At 35.0% G+C, this 19,173-nt stretch overlaps 2 protein-coding genes across 4 annotated transcripts in view; one reads left to right on the top strand and one right to left on the bottom strand.

Moving 5' to 3' along the window:
- Positions 1–7,279, top strand: part of TRMT13 (tRNA methyltransferase 13 homolog) — a 7,733-nt gene extending 454 nt beyond the window's left edge. The window contains exons 3-11 of the mRNA XM_064515851.1: positions 14–80; positions 909–971; positions 1,090–1,159; positions 1,617–1,723; positions 2,711–2,878; positions 3,208–3,280; positions 4,237–4,308; positions 5,178–5,607; positions 5,940–7,279. Coding sequence (XP_064371921.1) covers positions 14–80; positions 909–971; positions 1,090–1,159; positions 1,617–1,723; positions 2,711–2,878; positions 3,208–3,280; positions 4,237–4,308; positions 5,178–5,607; positions 5,940–6,114 — 1,225 coding nt within the window. The 3' untranslated portion in view covers positions 6,115–7,279. The remainder of the gene's footprint in view (positions 1–13; positions 81–908; positions 972–1,089; positions 1,160–1,616; positions 1,724–2,710; positions 2,879–3,207; positions 3,281–4,236; positions 4,309–5,177; positions 5,608–5,939) is intronic.
- On the bottom strand, positions 5,959–19,156 carry LRRC39 (leucine rich repeat containing 39). 3 transcript variants are annotated; one of them, XM_064515853.1, is made up of 9 exons: positions 14,817–19,156; positions 14,189–14,388; positions 13,011–13,116; positions 11,753–11,909; positions 11,088–11,224; positions 9,383–9,528; positions 8,843–8,995; positions 7,276–7,415; positions 5,959–6,471 (listed from the first exon to the last, which is right to left on the bottom strand). In XM_064515853.1, exons 2-9 carry the CDS (start codon positions 14,311–14,313, stop codon positions 6,416–6,418), a joined length of 1,020 nt encoding a protein of 339 aa, XP_064371923.1. In that variant the 5' UTR covers positions 14,314–14,388; positions 14,817–19,156; the 3' UTR covers positions 5,959–6,415. The 3 variants fall into 3 exon arrangements, with proteins under 3 accessions (XP_064371923.1, XP_064371924.1, XP_064371925.1); XM_064515854.1 differs by having other exon boundaries at positions 16,565–19,156; XM_064515855.1 differs by having other exon boundaries at positions 17,324–19,156.
- Positions 19,157–19,173: the final 17 nt, after the last annotated feature.

Raw genomic sequence — 19,173 nt, 5'->3', positions numbered from 1 at the left:
GCTTGGGTTTTAGCACTGTATACGAAGACCAGCTACAAAAGCATTTAAAAAAATGTAATTCGAGAGAGAAGCCAAAGCCTGTAAGTGCAGCATAAATCCAGCACCACTTTGTCTCAGATTTGAGACTCCAAACATTTTGGCACTACATAGATTTATCATGGTGACAGCAGCCATGAACAAGAAAACCGCAATCTTGGCGAGTGCTGCAGTGGGAAATGCTACAGAAACTGCATGAGTAATTGCTGGAGTGGACTTCATGTGCTACTCTCCTGGTCTCCTAGGCCCTCTTCCATTGCGGTTTGATGTAACTGTTCAGTTCTCTTAGCTATAGATAAAAATGCTGAATTTGTTTTTCTCGAAAATGCCTCTCTCCAAATCTTTTGTTTTAGAGCCATGGTGAGAGATCGTTCTCGGGAAGCAAACCAAGCGGGGAAGCTATGGGTGTTTCCTGCCTCTGGCCAGTGGCTGCCCTAGCCGACTGCCCGCTTCGCTCCAGCTCATGGGGATTTGGGGAAAGCTAGGCTGGCCCTTGCAGCCACTGCTGAGGGGGGGATAGGACACATGTCTCAACAGACAGAAGATGGCTTCTTTTCCCTCTGCTTTATCAGGAGTTCACCTTTAGTATTAGCAGGGAAACTTAAAAGTTGTCTCTAGATTCAGCCTAGTAAGCAATAACAGCTTAATTCTTATGAGCATGTTCAATCTTGTCAAAATATGTCATAGTAGTTAGTCACTGCTACTGTGGATTCAGGATCAGACCTTTCCCTAGTAAAACAGAATTGTCTTTGGAATTTTTTCTTTTGCAGTGGATTCCTATTGCCATGTACCTTATGGTAAAAACACAGAAGAACTTAGTATTTTGCTTCATGGTAGTAAACAGAATCAGATTTATTTTCTTTCTTTTAAAGGTCTACTTTGTTCAAGATATTAATGCAGGTTTAAAAGATGTAGCAGAAATACCAGAAATACAAGTGAGTGCATTTATTTGTTCTAAAGCTTGATCCCTAAAAAACATGTTGCAATTTGTTATATAACGAAAAACGGGCAAAAATAAAAGTCTTGTATTTATTTGGTTTTTTTCTTAAACAGATACCTGTCTCTTCTCTATCTAAAGAAGAGTTGGAGGATCTAATTACCAAGCTGAAAAAAGCAAGTAATGGTGAGTTTACTTAATATGGAAAAAAAGATGTTTTAAATAGAACTGATTAAATATTTCATTGTTGTTTTTGCTGTTAAGTATCAATGGGGAGAAAAGGTTGATAGAGAAGCATACATTTGGCACTTAACACATCTGGAATAATTATCATCAAGATGTAGGCAATCCTTATAGCTAAATTTTACTTAGAAGAATAAAATAGATTGAGAGAATGGAAAAACATTGCTCATTCATTCATATAGCTTATTTCCCTGCCTTTTTTGCTTGGGTTGGTTCTCCACTCAAATATTGCTAGAGATAACATTGAAGCTCTTCTATAAACATCTGATGATAGATTCATGCTCCCTTTTGTTAGTGCTACAAATTAGGCTGATGTCTGAACATTTTAACATACATGTTAAAAAAACAGAAACCCTTGAAACTGGAAACCTATACCTAAAAGGTCTGCATTTGCATACAGGTTTGGAACTTCACCTTAAGGAACAAATACTGTCCCATCAGGCTTTAGAAGAAGCCCTAAATGACCCAAAGAATGGAGAATCTGCTTTCAAACACTTGAAACAACAGGTATGGTCACTGTCTTACTAATTGCTATAGATATCTTTAAAAAATATAGACATAGAGCTGTAAATTCTAACCATTGTCAGTGCATAATACTAGTCACTTCATATAGAGGAAATCTGATATATGCCCTTCAAATATTAGCCTGTATGTAGAATCTATGAATAGCTGCTTTGTTTTTAAGTGTTAGTACCAAAAGTTTATTATGATCCTGAAATAAATTACAGACTGTGTGGGGTTCTTCTGAGTTATTGTTTATATATTCTTATTTTATGTTGATTTACAATAAATTGGAGCTGCAAAGGTAAAATATTGTATTTACTAAGAAGTAACAGGCTTTTTTTTTTTTTTTTTTACTTTTTTCTATAAGACATGAGACTAAATTTCCCAGTTGTGTAACAGAAGCATAAAAAGCATTAGCTTGAGTTTGCCTTCTCACCTTTGTCATGTATATTGTAGGAATTTTAAGGGAGACATGGCATACTGTAGAAAAATAGACAGTTTGGGGAAGAAAAAGATATAAAATAGGAGAAATGTCTGTTTTCTGTACTACTTTCCTGCCCTCTACTTCCCTTTCTATTGCACTAAAAAATGCATAACTGTAACAGGCATAGACAGGGCTCTGAAGGCAGTGATGCTTCACAAATGTCCCATGCAGTACTTATATTTTAGAGCGCTACTTTGAGAATCAGCAGTGAACAACATTGTAACATGTACCGGATCGCAAAAATCCATTCTAAAAACTTCTGGATGGTGTTCTGTGGGAAGTCGAAGAGGGGCAGCATGATGCTGATTAGCTCGAACTTTTAATCTCTTTCCTCTGTACACACAAGATCTTTTCCATTACTGCCATGGAGGAGGTGACAGGAGTTATCACACAATAGAACTTGAAGAAGCATTCTACAGTTTGGTGAAATAATCATTTTTCTACAAGACATTACCATACACAGTATATATTCTCTTGATTCGTAAATAATCCTTTGAAGTTTGTAGGCTTCTATTTTAGGTAACATGGAAAAATTACATTTGCTTGGTCCAGGAAGATGTTTTGTTGAGTTTGGAGCTGGGCGAGGAAAGTTGTCTCATTGGGTTGACATTGCCTTGCAAAACGCTGAAAATGTTCAGTTTTTGCTTGTGGAAAGAGCAACCACAAGATTCAAGGTAAGCCAGAATACTGCCACATTAGCAGAATATTAATTTTTAAACTGTTCTTACTGAAGCTAGTAGCATTTGCTTTTTATCTTCAAAAATAACAATGAAATGACCTACCTTTATCAAATAAAGCCACTGAAACATTAAGAGTTTTGGAAGTGTGATTGTCTACATTCTATACTTTGCCAAAGTAATTTTATTAGGAAAAGAAATCCTGGTCTCTGATGTTGAAAACATGCAAATGTGCATTTGAAAGGGACAAAGGCAAGTATTGATAACTGCAGCAAAGTTATAATTTTTAGTGGCAGTGCTGCTTAATCATAGTTCTGTTTATGCAGGTGGATGGAAAACATAAAAGGAGAGATTCCATATTTGAAAGGCTTCAAGTTGATATTCAGCACTTATGTTTAAGTAAGTTCATTCCTGGCTTGCATAATTCTGAGATACAGGCTTAATTATGGATTTTGAATACCAGAGCCCAAGATCCATTTCTGCATAGTATGCATAAACTTATCTGTTTTTGAAGATGATTCTCAGTGTTTTCTTGGACATGCTAATGGTACGTTTCTATCTGTAAATTATTAAATGGGGGATTAACAAATTTCTGCTTGGATATGTTTATAGGATTTAATTATGAGTAAAAAACACTAACACAAAAATAGCATTTTTAAAGATTTTTAGAAGTTGCAGGATTATACACCTTTGTATTGTTTATTTTAGCTGTGCAGCATGAAGCAAATCTCAAATATTACTGCAGAACCTGTGAAGAATATGTGGGAACACCTGTCAACAGGAGATGTGTTAAAGTCATGCTTATGCTTCATAGGTAGTATAGAAAGCCTGGAATGGTTAAATGGATAAAAGTAACTATCTTAATCAGCATAAATACAAAATCCTGTATTTCAAGTACTGTATTTTAATAGAAGGCCAAGTATTCATATTACTATCTAGCTCTCCAGATTACAGATAATTCTGTTAAGGAAAATCAGTCCAAAGTTCTCTGATGCATCATTTTACTGTTACATATTACTGTTGCTGCTCAGCTGCTCAGAAACAAAACTGTTCTGACTCATAACAGCATTACAATACATTCTTTGCCTTTGGATAATGTTGAGTTTTCTAAGAACAAGAAGAATATGCTTCTCAGGCACAGCATATGATTCTCTTCACTTGTGATAGAAAATTAATTTTCCCTTTGATAGCTTACAAATGTCTGCCCTTTCTATGTACAGACCACTTTATTTTTAGTAGTGGTAAACATTTGTTTTTGTACTGAGTGTGCTGAAATTATACTATCCAGAAAAATATTGCCTTAACTATAATAATAAAAGTTCTGGGCTTGTTGTTTGTTTGTTTGTTTGTTTCAGATAAGGTACCTATTTTAGAGAAAAAACTACCTGTGGTAGGAATTGGGAAGCATTTGTGTGGTGCTGCCACAGGTATGAATTATGTATGTATTAACTACAGAAAGTCAGGGTGCTAAATCTTATAATCTGACTGGAATGGTCTTCCAAACAGTCCTTTAGTGCTTTTCTTTCCCTCTAGCCCTTTGTTGGTGAATGTAGCTGTTAATCTAAGTATCTATTGACTTCAGTGGAACACTGATTGGATAATAATAGTCACAAGGCTATTTTGGACAGGAGTAAAACCTTACTGGTTTTATAGAGTAAAACAAAATAGCTGAGGGTTTTTTCATGCATTGATAAACCACTAAAAGTATCCTTTTCTTACACTGTTATCGCTATCCTGAAATGTTTTTCTTTGTAAAGTTTGACTGGCTCCATTTGAACACCTATCCCAAGTAAACATATGAGAACAACATTGCACTGTCCTGATAATTTTTAAGTAATGCATTTTTTTTTCTAATGTTATATCCCTAGTAAGTGAAAAAAGACATCTCAAATATGACATAGCTGTATGCACATATAAGTACTATTACAAAGATGGTGCCATCAAGCATTTAAGAAGCATATGTGCATATTAAGTAGATTGTGTTCTTGATGTCAAACTTTTAGAGCAAATATTTGCATGTTCTACAGGGGGGAGAGTCTCTTACATTAAGCCAATCTGTTAACCAAAATATATCTAATAGACTTGGGTGGACCCTTAAAAGGTCCGGAGGTGTCATAATATTCATTTCACGTTTCAGGTTTTCATGTTCTTGAAGTATGCTTGTAATTTTTAAGTTATCTTTTAAGTTTTCTTCTTTGTGGGAAGAACATTCCCAAACATTACACAGCCTGTATAATAACGGCACACTCTTCATCACTGGATTTTTTTCAGTATATCTATTTTTTTTTTCCCCCAGATCTTGCTTTGAGATGTTTGGTTGAAAGTTACACAACTTGCTGTGATGGGGAAAATTATGAGCCTGTACCGAAACGCTCTAAGAGTGATAAGACGGAGGTGGCTTCTAACAGTTCTACTGATAATGAAAGGAACGAAGAGGATACATTAGAAAACTCTAAGCCTGTAGCTGGAATCGTTATTGCACTGTGCTGCCATCACAGGTGTGACTGGACACATTATGTAGGCAGAGAGTTCTTTAAATCGGTAGGACTTGGTCCAGTGGAATTTCATTATTATCAGAGAATGAGTAGCTGGGCTACTTGTGGCATGCGAGAAAGCATAACCAAATCCTCTACGAATGATGAAGAGAGTGAAGATCAAACTAACAACACAGAAGAACATGACCAAACATACAGTAAAACAGAGGGTGGTTCTGACACTCTGCAAGGGTATGTGATTTTTTCCTAGCATATAAACTCTTGCAGAAAAGCAAATTTATATGTAGTGCTAGATGAAGTAGTTGGGGGTCCTCAAAATGACTCATTTTACAGAAACATTTATATGACTAATTTTATAGAAGCATGTTTTATAGAAACATTGTACTTTAAAAGCATAATTGTAATGGGTGTACATTGCAGAATATTTAGACAGCCATGTTTGCCTAAGTTGAAATGCACTTACAATGATGTGAGTCATTCTTCTAAGCTTAACTACTAAAATTAATAAAATAGTCCTCTAATACATGCTGTCCCCCCCCCCCCCCCTTTCTTTTTGAAACTAGGCTACTTACTGTTGAAGAAAGAAAGGAGATAGGTTGCCTCTGTAAACGGTTGATTGACCATGGACGGATTAAATATTTACAACAAAGAGGATATAAGGCCGCACTACAGTATTATACAGAGTCTACTGTGTCCTTGGAGAATGTACTGTTGACAGCTGTCCCAAGGCAGTCTTGAATACCAGAGCCAACTACATGACAGGAAATAAATTTGGAATTGGTAGAAAACAAACTACAAACTTTACTAGATTATTAAAAATCTAATCACGCAATCAGTGCTTACAGAAAACCTGAGTTTTCAAGTCTTTCCTGAACCCAGGAAGAGGTTTTACATTTCCCAGTTTCACTGGGAATTGCAACTATGCAAACCAGTTCTCATCAATGGGAAAATAAAATCCCTTAGAATACTTGAAATTTGTTGTAGAACCCTTTGTTAGGAAGTGTATTTGATATTTTCTTCCAACTCACGGTTACATTCTTTATTCATTAGCATTTATGGTAGGAGAAGGATCAGAAGTGCAACTTTGCAGGTTTTCTGAAAAACAAATGGGTTAAAAAATAAGAGAAGTTAAAACTCTTAATTTGCTTCCAGTTTTAAGTTCAGGAAAGCTGTGTATTTTCTCTTTAAATTATTTAAATGTGCCTAGATACTTATTTCATAAGCTCATGCTACTAGAGGAATCTTAAGGAAGAAAACTTATTTGTAAACAGGCTGTCATCTTGATAAGAGATGCTAATCTTATGCTAATAAAATAAATTTCAATAAATTTCCTAATTTTAATTTGCATTTATGAAATATTGTTAAGCAAAAAATGGTTTAGATAGAGTTCTAAAAATCAAAAGCATTTTAGTCACTCATTTTTTAAACCACGATGTAAAGAATGAAGATGAGAGAAAATTTTTTTATATCTTCAGTGAGTGAAGTTCTCTGCAAGTAATAAAGCTGCCACTTGCACATCTGTTCAGAAGTGCTCATTTTGGTCTGTTATTGCAACCTTTGAACATGAAAAGAAATTTAATCTAGCTGTTACCTTGGAGATTACTAGAAGCACTGTTTTTGTCATATTGATTTGGAGGTAGCTTTTTGGTTTTTTTTTTTGTTTGTTTTTTAATTGACTGGATTTTCTGTCAGGGAGAGACCTAAAAAGACCTGTTTGCCAGGGGCTGATAAAAGAGCCCCTGCCCTCAATACAAACCTGTTCGCAGATTTTGGGAAAATGTATTTATTAAGAAGATTCTTCATGTTTCATTTTTATATATATATCCTTTCTTTTATCTAGTTTATGCTTCCCTTCCTTGCTGTATTCTAGAGGGACTAGAATTAATAAAAATGTCATACCTGCTTTCTTGAGTGACTCCTGAATATACAAGTGCATGAATTCAATGCCAAACATTTCGCGTTCTTCCTCCTCTTCTATGTCCTCACATGGAGGGAGTGTTATCTCCAACTCCAGTGGGTTGTCTCTGAAGTTGACAAATCTGACAATTCATCAGAAGAAGTTACTCTTGCACTCCTCTTTTGAAACTGAATCAAGATTCATCATAAAGCATTTTGAGCAAAATAAAATAATTTTAAGGGTAGTTTTCCTGATGCAGTCTTGCAACTATTTTGTTCTATTAAAAACACCAATATAGTACTATTAAGTAAACTAAGCTAAGACGACTTCTCAAAATAATGAGAGTAACGGAGTGGCAGGGAAAACATTGCAGGCCTCATTATCTCCAGGTTCTCACCCCAATATCAGCCTTACTGAGGTTCGCAAAGATGAGTGGGTGAGAACAAGAATACAAATGCTTGTGTCTTCCCATCTTTGCAAGGCAATAGCCAATCCTGTCTGCCTCTGGTTTTGGACCATTTCCTTCAGCTGTTCCACACATACCTGGGCCTGACTGCACTCCTGATGCTCTCCTCACAGGCTCTTTGCTACAGAGTGCCCAGGATAATGTTTTTGCCCCTTTCTGACTTCTCCAGATAAGCCTCAGGAGAGGGCTGTGTCTCTGCTTCAGGAAAACAACCCCCTACCCACATTAAATTTCAGAACAGTTACCCAGAGACATTTGAGATTGTAGCCACAAAAAGTATGGCTTTCTATCTGTTTCTCTGCCCACAGACTAGATGTTACATCTGGGGCAGCTATGCTTGTGTATGTTCATTAAAAGGGATGCTACTTGGCCTGAATCCCCTTCCAAAATGGTCTGAAAACAGAGGAATTACTTTCTGGATTAGACATGATATAAACATGAAATATTTAGCTTAGTATTCTTTCTCTGCTTAAAAGGAAAATACAAATAACCAGAAATTTCCTCTCACAGTATACAAAATAATCTCTTCACTACAGAAGTTTCCTTCTATCAGTTAACAATTTATATATATATTTTTTTTTAAAAAAAGGTTTTTCTAATCCAGTACAGGAGAGTTTCATCCATATTCTAACAGCTAATCCCTTTTGCTTAATTCTGAATGCTTGGCTTTTTGTGCTTTCTTTTTTTTTGCCAAGAGTGCCAAAGTTCTACTTTTTATCAGTTTTATGTTCTTCACATATTATTGCTCCTAGCTCTTGGGTTCAGAGTGAATATTAAATGGCCTATTAGAAGTGGGAATTTGGACCTTTCAGAGAAGAGAAAAACATTTAATAATCATCTCCTTTTACCTTTGGTACCATAATGATCACAGCTTATTTCTTTAAATCAGTTGTGCTACACAAAGCTTTATTGACTGGATCCTCAGCTGTTGTGACTTTGTGCAACTGTGCTGATTTATATAGAGTTGTGCCCACCTGTAAAACTGAGGATGTGCCTTTTCTATCTCCACTTCTTAGATACCACTCTGTGACATTACAACTCGAGGGAGACTTTAAAACTTAGCTTCTAGTACTTTTATTTGGATTTTTCTTGGTTTTTCTTACCTCAGATTTGTCATGTGCTTCATACAAGCAGGAATATCCTTAAGTCTGTTGTTGCTAAGAACAAGCGTACTCAGATTTTTCATATTACCAATGGTTTCTGGCAAAGAGTTTATCTCATTCCTTTGGAGCCATAAAGTATGGAGATTTTCCATTCTGTAATAGGTATTTGCACAATCAATCAAGTTTTAGAACATTAATCTTACCAAGCATTAACACAGAGTAATTGATTAACTTTAACAGTCACATAATAGTCTCAAAAAGAATACTGAAATTTTCAGGAAAAAAACATACCCAAGATAATCATCTACACTGCTCACTGAAAATTTCTGTAATAAAATCATTTAACTTGATAACCAATACTGAATTCATCATTTATTTATTGAATGGATTATTCCATCCTACCAGAAATACCACATTAGGGCTGATGAATCTTATTTTGCTATGAAGTCAACATTAAAATTTTGTCACTTTTTGAAATAAAATTTAATCATCAGAATTTCAATACAATGGAATTCAGACTAAAATGTGAGTTTTATTTACCTGTCAACTGTATCAGGAAGCTCCTGGAGTTTATTCCCCCCCATATCTAACCATTCTAGACTTGGCATATTGAGAAGCGCTGAGGGGATGGTAGTAAACTGATTCATGCACAAGTCTACATGTGAAAGCTTCTTTAAATCACTGAGCTGAAAAGAAAGGAAGATTTAATGTAGGTTTGTATAAATGTTCCATTACTGCTGTGATTTAATCATGTTGACTGAAAGAAAGATACGATTTAAAAGCATGAAAAAAACCCTTCTGGAATTTGTAACTGAATGGTCTGTGAATTACATCAGTTGATGTTACCTAACAATTACAGTACTCACCTGGTAAGGTAGGTTTGAAACTGCTCAGGCAGAAGAACTCTTCTGCTGAGGCAGAAGAATTTCACACCTGGTTGTGAGTTCACTAACTGCTGAGAAGCTGAAAGTCATGACTACAATGTAGGCCTACCCCAAGCCTTGAGAAGAAAAGGAATTTAAAGAAATTTCTCAGTGTTTCCTACAGTTTTGGTAATTCTCCATTCAAGTTTTTATGAATTGAACATTTAGTTTTTTATGGGTCGAATTGCATGGACAACGTGGACTATGGACTTTTAGAGTGAGCCTAGATACTTTCAGTGCTGTGGAGTCTGTGATTATGACAAGACATTCTAAAAATAAGGATCACATGATTCAGTATTGCAGCATATGAGTCCTTTGGTGAATCATGCTTTCAGGTGCTTTTATACTGCTGAAGTGATGCAATGACGCTTTATTGCAAATCTGGTCCAACTGTCTAAACACTGGATACCACTCAAGTATGTATAATTAAGGCTAAATTTAAACTATGTAGCTCAGGTATTCACATCACCACAGTCTCACTAGGACAGAAATAAGTATTTGCTGCCATTTTAAAAGCTATTGCTCTACATTGTATCATGTAAACTGTATCCACATGGATTTAGTGAATACTGGATTCTGATTAATAGCATATATTTTCATTTGGAGATTTGTTGTTAGGTTTTACTGTTTAGATCCAATTTTGTGGGGTGCTAAGTGCTATCAACCATTATCACCACTGTTTTTTAAATAAATTCAGATGAGTAAATGGGTTTACATATTTGGCCTCTTTGTATCTAAGATGCAGGTCTCTTTCACATCTAGGTCAGCCCAAATTAGAATCCAATAGTAGGTGAGCGAGGGTTTTTATTCTTTCTTAATTGCTTTCAACACCTTCTCAGAACAAAGTTAGATGAACTTTTTGTGCATAGGTGGTTGTCTAAATCACACAAACTTTTTTCATAACTAGCAGACTTGGTAAAGACACCTATAATTGTACGATGGCAGAATGAATTTGCATTCTCAACTTTAAAAGGGGACTGCTCTGTGCTAAAGCATCGGATCCCCACTGGGGTAAACCACCAAAGACCTTCAGGCTCAACAAATTAACATCAAGTGCATCACTGTCCTTTATATGCTCCACCAAGCCATTTCTCTGGACAAAATAAAGATTGGCTCCTGCAAATATTCAGGTATATGTATGTCCTTGTCATGTGGCTTCAGTTTGATTATTCATATAAATATTGGTCATGTATGTGTTTCTGTGGAGTAGTAGTGAAATTAGAGTAAGCAAACCTGAAAACATGGGGTTCAACCTTTAATGAGAATCCGTTTTGGATACGTTCAAAATACACATTTAAAAAAAACCCCTGTCTTTCCCAAACCTGAGGAGGAAGATCACAGATACTCCTGTTAACAGCCAGTTCCAATCTTTCCAGACTGATGCAGTTACTTATTTCCTTAGGAACAGACTTAATTCTATTGTAACTGAGAAGCAGCTCTTGGAGGCTAGTCAGCTGGCCTGCAGAGAGCACAAATCAGAAAGAATGAACCTGAATATTTATTGTATCTGAAATAAAAAATTAATTGTTTTGTGTTATCTTAGTATCATAATACAAGTGCTCTGTGCTCTGACTGAAGAAAAGACGCACTGAAACTCGAGTGGTAGAACTTGGGGACCTTTTGGTACAGAACTGCACTCCACTTGAGTACTACAGAGAGTTACAAGCATAGGCAACTCACGTTGTAAGCTCAGAACATGAAGCCTGTTTTTCAGTATTACTTTCTCAATTGTTCTCTCATTTTCTGGCATCTGGTGTGTTTACAAGCCTTTTTCTCATGGGGAGCTTTAATAACATCTGTCTCCTCCATCTGGCCATTTGTATTTTCATATTTTTAGGAAATCAATGGCTTTGAGATGATAGCTATCAAATTTGCATCATCTGTTTTCTAACGACGCAGTAGGATGGTTAGAGAGAAAGATGCACAAAAATAGCATACATGCATAAGCTTAGAAAAGTGGGTTAAAGTAAAAGAAAGCATAGCTCACCAATTTCTTTAGGTATACTTTCAACTGAATTCCGCGATAGATCCAGAACAACAAGATTCTGAAACCTTCCAATGAACTGAGGTATCTTCTGTAAACTAGTTCTGTGGAGATGCCATTCCTGGAGATGGATTAGTTTCAGTAAGCATGAAGGTAGTGTCTAAGACAAGAAATATGAATCAGAAGAAATTCATCTTAGTATATAATATGAATAGGCTTTAAAGTAGGATTTTTTTAGAAACATTAACACTTAATATTGTACTAAAAATAATAAATCTTCCCTTCTTCTCAAGCCATACTGTAACATTCTAAAAAGTACTCCATCAATGTGGGTCATTCTGATGACAGATTTAAGCAGGCCACTTTTTGCTCCCAGGATTTAGATATCTGCACTACTGTCATAACTTCAAAAGCCTCAGCCTTTTTTTTTTTTTCTTTTTTTTTTTCTTTACACACAGCAAATAAAACTGAAGATGAAACATCTCTAAATAGCTTTTTGCTCTTAAAGGTGATCCAAATGGTATTTCCTATTCTGTTAAGTAAAACTGAGCATTTGAGAGCAGAGGCATAGAAAAACTACAGTGTTTGTATGGAATAAGTTCTTAACAGGGAACAGAGCTTCCCTACACTGGCCTAGGGATCACCAGAGTATTGCAGGACGGGGCTGTCACTCTTTCACTGGCCTCAACACGATCTAATTCTCTTCATTACATAGGAACTGGCCTCTGCATTTCTGTGTTGGTGAAGCTGTCAGGTCTGTAGCTTAGAAGAGATTTTTAGATTCCTCTCTGTTATTGAATCTAGAATTACCCGTTTCACCCCATGCATCAGAAACAATAATAATAGTACTCTGGGAATCTACTTGTTAATATTAATTTTTAGAAAGAGAAAATAACACTGAGAAATCTTTTCATGCATCTTACCACAGAGGTTTTTCATGCTGAAATATTCCAGTAGTTCTGGTGTGTTGATAAAATTAATTTTTACCTAATTAAACTCGTAATTTAAAATGTAATTAAGTTCTAATGCAGAAAAGTCTTTTGGGCTATATTTTTGTAGAGTAATATTTAAGAATAAAAATCAGCTTGCTTTTACACTGTCACAGCAACAGTTCATCTCTCAGATCATTGTTAGCAGAGCATACTGTGAGCAATTCATAGATTAAAAACAGTATAACTGTGAGTGTAAAGATGTAAATAGTACAGTTTTTTTAATGCATCAATTATTCAACCCAAGCAGCATTCACTCCCATCAACAGTACCTTCCATTCTTCTTCCTCTATCCTTAAAATTGCTCTCCCATCTTCATTAATAACTTTTTCTTTAAGTTTTGCTAAAGTTGATCTCTCTTCCAAGACAAGTATTAGTCTACATAGGAAAAAAGATCTGTCAGTGGGGCAACCATGAATACAGTCAATAATTACTATCCATTATTTTCTGGAACAACAAAGAAACAATAGCCTTTTTGGATGTCAAACAAGCACTTACTTTATCTGGATGCTAGTATACTATTAATTGAGGGAAGGCCATATATAAAGTAATATCTGGCTGAAGTAATTCAAAGGAATTCTAATATTTTGCAGCTCAGCATAATTGTTCTTCAAATTCACCCAGTCACAAGAAAGGCATGACTTAATTCAATTTTATCACATTTCAGCAGGACAATAGAAATACAAAGTTATGCAAAATTATGGTTCCAGAGCCATTCATTTTGAAGCAATCTCCTAAACAGAAAGTCTCCAATTCCACCAAATGTAGAGTGCTATCAAAGACAATCAGCTAGGCATTTTTAGTGCGTTTTCCAAAGGGAATTTATGCAGTTATGCTAATTCTCTTTCTTTCTGCTTGCATTTTCCATAAAGTAACTTTTGATTTTGTTATTCCATTTCAAACACATCTGGCAAATGAGGAAGGGTTCCAAAGATGCTAAATTTCTTCACATTTCACAAAATAACTGACCACAGAGAAGACCAAGTGACCCTGTTAATGCCTCTACTAAGAAGAAAACATAAAAAATTCAATCTCCACTAGTTAGGGCTTCTACACTGAAGAGGGATTTTATAATCTGTATATTTTACACCAGGTTCATCAATGAGTATGTTGAACATTCAGCGGAGAGTATTTCAAATAATCAGTTGCAGTTCACACACTATAAAAACAAATGAAAAATTTCTTTATGTTATTGTAGCTGCATTAAGAGAAGCTACTGTTCCTTAGTATATACCCTGGTGGATTTAGTATATATGCTTTTTTCTTTTACGACAGAACACAATTCTTTGTTTGATCTGAACTTATTGTTAGATTTTCACCAGTAGGAATTCTGCTGGAGTAAGGATTACAGAATTAGATTCTCCATGAGTTTGAAAACACCAGTTTTATTCTTCTGTAATATAACATATGGCCTAGCTTTTCACATACTAAGGATTTATAATTTACCTACCTTCCTGCAGACCTCTGTCTGAATTCCTTTTCTTTACGTAATTCATCATTTATTTTCTGTATTCTCACTTCCCAAAGTGTCTTCACAGCAGTGAATGATCCAACACAAACAGCAGTTTCAGTCATGATTCTTACATGTTCCGATTCAGTCACAGGGTCTGATTGTGAACTTGAGGCTCAATGCATCAGTGTATGTATCAGCTACCAGATGGGAACAGTGACAGGAAAATTAAAAAGCTGCCATTTCTACTTGATTATATTATTAAATATAGTTAATGTACAGAGCTGACAGGATTTTACCAACTGCTTTCTCTTTACAAAGTAGATAATTACATCTAGTTAAATTTTCTCATAATAAAAAACGGTGTTTAATTAGTTTTAAAAGTCAGTTTTGAATAAAATGATTGAACAATTAGCTAGAGAATTTATCACCATGGGAGATCACTAAACCAACATATTAGTATCATTCAAAGATGTTTAGATAATAACATAAACAATAGCATAAAATAAATTAGAAAGCACAAGGAAGTAAAGCCTTCAGTTTACTTTGGAAATAAGTTAGCATGTTTTAGTTGTATTAATTTTCTTCATATTTTTTCTTTAATATTTTATACATAATAATATGTTACCTTAGATGAAGGCTTTTAAAAATCTTTATACTGCTCTTTAAACCTTCATGTTATCCTCCTGAATGTCAGGATCCAAATTGACAAAAAAACAAAAAAAATCAGGCTACGGTTTTGAAGTCATCTCTTCCTTGGTGAGATAATTTCTCAAACAGCAGCGAAGTCGGATACTCAGTCATGCCAGTGACTGCATCCCTCTAAGAAGTGTCCTTATTGCCAATATTGTACTGTCGGTTCTTTAATGGGTGGAGCAAGGGGTTTGGAAGTGAACTGGAGCTAAGACATTCATATTCAGCTAAATTTGGAGGGCCAAACTTCATGCCAGCAGCTGTGCACATTTGTACTCTGAACACTTTTGATTTAAATGCTCTATTTCAAACTTTTTACGAAAAAAAGGGACAAGTAAGAAAACATTGTCTTAAGTACACATTCAAACTCAAAAAGTGAGGATAGCCTTCCTCCAAATAAGCAGGTGGATAACAACAGAAGTGGCATTTCAGGTCTTTCCACACAAGTACTTCCCTGCAATAATTGTTCTAAGTCTGTCTTTTAGAGCATTTTTTCCACCATATATATACTATTACACTTTCAAATGCCATGGATAAGCAAACATGGCGTTCAAATAGCCTGATGAACATTTCTGTGTTCAAACTGGTAAGCATTCTATCTTATGTTTACCGCTTCTCTTGCTAAGGTGGTTATTTGTAAAGCCTGATTACACTGAATCACTTAATTAAAAAGGTATAAGTAAGCAAATAATAAGAAATAAAAATTGTGAAGATTGCTTGCCATTATGAAGACAGCAGAAAATCAAATTACAATGCTTGAATAAAGGAGCATCTAGTCCAATACTTTGATATCAATGGTTCTTAACTGTTTTTTGTTTGTTAAGGGAATATGGCAGGATTTGGCAGGTGACACAAATGACATCCACAGCATGGCACAATGTACTCTGGCATTTGCATTCCTAAAAAGGGATTGAGGTTTTTCCTGTAAAGAACAGATTGCATCCTCTTTCCTTCCCCTACATAAATGTTATCACATTTAAATGCTGTACTTTGAGGGATTAATTTCTCCTTCAGCAGTCCTTACCTTTCCCATTCCTCATCCCAACATGCAGCAGTAATGACTAAAACACCATATGAAGCCTTCTGCTCTGATCAGGGGCTGCAATTTAAAATGGCTTATTTTTCAGGAGCAACCATCTACTCAGATTAACTGATCTACCTGATCTATCATTTCTCATTGTTTACAGACATTTCCTAAACACAAGCCTTTAAAGGTAGAAAAAAAAATCTTTTCATATACATCGTGCAGAAAACAGACAATGAGGTGCCAATCTCTACAGAGATATTTTTTGATACCTGTACCACGAAAGACAGTATTGGACTATACAGTCAAAACAGTAGGGTTTTTTTTTTTAATGAAAGCTTACACTTGGCAGCTCTCTCTTGCAGTGAAAATGAGCTTATTTAATAAACACCGCTTTAGAATCATGAAATATAAGAGGCCCTATAGATAGGCTTCTGTTTTCAAGGAGATTTAACTATACAATAACAGGACAATCATCAAAAGCTTCTTGTTCTTATATCTTATGATTTGTCAGGAAAACAAAAAAACAATAACCACGGCAACAATTCCACAGTAAATTCCCAAGTGCAGCTGTCAGACAACTGCAAACTTACTCCCATGTAACTAGATCTCTCAACAACTTCACCACCAATCATCCAAAGAGTTTAAGAACAACTTACCTAAATCATTTTGGGTTTTCCAACATTTTCCATGACTCACTGCTTTCTGGGCAGGAGCAGAGGTAAATTATGAATCTTGTCCGTACTACTAAAACCATTTAGAACTCTCACTCAGACGCCAATGTAATATCAGCCTAGTTCTAATTTTAACCTCTGCTGAGAATAGAAAGTATCACATGAGGCACTTCAACAAAGCCCCCTGAGCTTTTACCACTCTCAACATCTTCCCAGTTTGCAGAACATGACTGGACACCCATAAATTGTTTATGGGATTAACAAAAGTTACTAACTGTGAACAAAAAGAACAATGGAATATTTGCTATGCTTAGTAATGAAAATTAAACATGCTAGTTTTGAATTCAAAAAGATAATTACTTGTTTTACCCTTCTAACATTCCTCTGCAAGATAACTGAGCTTCACAAAATTATTTGGTTAGTATTATAAAAGTGCTGTTGAGTAACAACATAGATTAATTAGACTAGAAAAATATTTTATTGCTAAGCATTTTACTCATTTCTTTTGCCTATGGAATCCTGAAGAATTTTAGTGCAAATTGTCAAAGTCCAGACTGAAAACTAAACTTTCAGATGTTCAGAGGGGTTATTACTCACTCCTTTTCATGCTCCCAATCATGAAACATTTTTTACATTAGTTTTCTTTAAGAGTCATTGAAGAAGATAAAATAGAACAAACAACTTTGTTAGCATAAACCACCAATAAATATTAGAACTGACTTCATGGACCATTTAGACTAATACCTTTTAACTTTGTTATTATTTCTGGTGTTTAGAATCATCTTCTTCACTGGAATGAAAACAGGGAGACAGCAATAATCACAGACCACTCTTTGAGGTAGAAGCCATAAAACTGGATCGTTCTAACAAAGAATACACTTAAGAGTGTCAAATGTGAAGCTGAAATTAAAAATTTCATTCATTAGGTAAAACCCTCATCTAGTAGAAATAATTTTCAGTCACTTTTTACCTTAGTATTTTAGATATGTACTATCTTAGATTCTAGCATTACTATATAGAACTCTGCAATGGAAAGTAAAAAGAGCTCTCCAGGCCATTATGAACTATCTGAACACCGATACATATTTAAAAAGATACTAACTACTTCAGCTTTCAATCTTCTAAGCTTTTTTTTGAAAAAAAAGTTATTTGATAGCAAACAGGATCCAACATCATCTACTTCTTTCAGTTCTGGTATGGTTATTTCTTTTTTTGATTTTGGTTAAATCCCCACAGTGCTTTTTAAACAATGTTTTTGTTAATCTGAAAAATCATAATTAAAAATCTATCTACTTACTTTATTCCTCCTTGAAAGAGATAGAGAATTAGAGCTAGGCCAAAAAAAACCCTTCCCTTTTATTGGAGTTTTGAGATACAATGTAAATTTCAAGCTCTTTCTGCTAGCAAAATTCTTCTGTCTGAAATATTTTAAAATCATTTTATTGCTTTCTATCATATACTTATGCTTCCTCATTTCTTTTTCCCCATGGCCATAAGGTTAAAAAATATACTATTCAGACTAAGCCCTTACCACAACAATATACTTGTAGGAGAGTAGCCATTAGGCTTTGTCCTTTTGGTAGTCTCAAGTGCAGTAGGTTCTTTAAGATAAGAAGAAATAGAAGACTGAGTCACCTGCACAGGATTACCTGCATGAAATTCAAATAAAAAGAGTATTACTACAACTCTTTGTGGTTTTAGAAAACTTTTATTAGTAATAAAAAAGTCTAATGAAAATTAAATAGGTGATAAGCACAACATAATAGTGAAACTTTGCGAGAACTGATGTATATAAAAGCCCTTTATATCACAATAGAAATATAAATAGCAGCTTACATTTATGCTCTCCCCTTACATTACTAGCTTTCCTCCTGCCCAGTCTCAGCATCAAGGACAGAAGAGATTCTATCTCCAGTTTCTCATATCTTGCATCTTCACAGCAAGAGACTACTGCAGAGTGCTTTGGTCTACAATTTTGGAGCATGCTACTGTAGAGACAGTTTTTGACACATTTAAAGAAAGGAGAAAAGGCCTCCCAAATTAATTATTCAGGTCACATAGCTGTCTTTCTATGTCTGTTTGCAAGTTGTATTTCAAGAAGGTATTTATATCCAATAGTTTTCTTTGTATCTCCTTTTAAATAACCTCTGGAATCCTCATCATCTGTTTAGTTTACCTTAAAGCAACATCTGTTGTCTGTTCTGAAGGCTTTAGCTTGAAACGTATTCATTATCTGCTTCCTATCTGAGTTTAAAAAGTCCTTATCTCACACAGATTTTTTGCTAATATTAATATTAATTCTTTGTTGCATTAATCTGTCAAATTCTAGTATCCAAACATCAATAATACAAGGTGACACAGGCTTTTAGAACACATTCTGTTTACTGTCATGCTTACCTAATGATGGAATAACAAATGCAGTCATCCTTTTTTACAGACAGCTGTTTTCTATAAGAAACAAAAATAACTGGAAAGTATTTAAGGACCTCAACTACTTTCAGCTTATAAAAATATAGGATATTCTACAATATATATAAGGCCCTGATGGTTGTCAGTAAATGTTTCGAGTAAACATGCCATTTCCCTTTATCATC

This window comes from Dromaius novaehollandiae, chromosome 8, assembly GCF_036370855.1.
Source record: "Dromaius novaehollandiae isolate bDroNov1 chromosome 8, bDroNov1.hap1, whole genome shotgun sequence".
NCBI classification, from domain to species: Eukaryota; Metazoa; Chordata; class Aves; order Casuariiformes; family Dromaiidae; genus Dromaius; species Dromaius novaehollandiae.
Note: the sequence above shows the minus strand (reverse complement) of the source record. Positions and strands in the feature narration are given on the sequence as shown.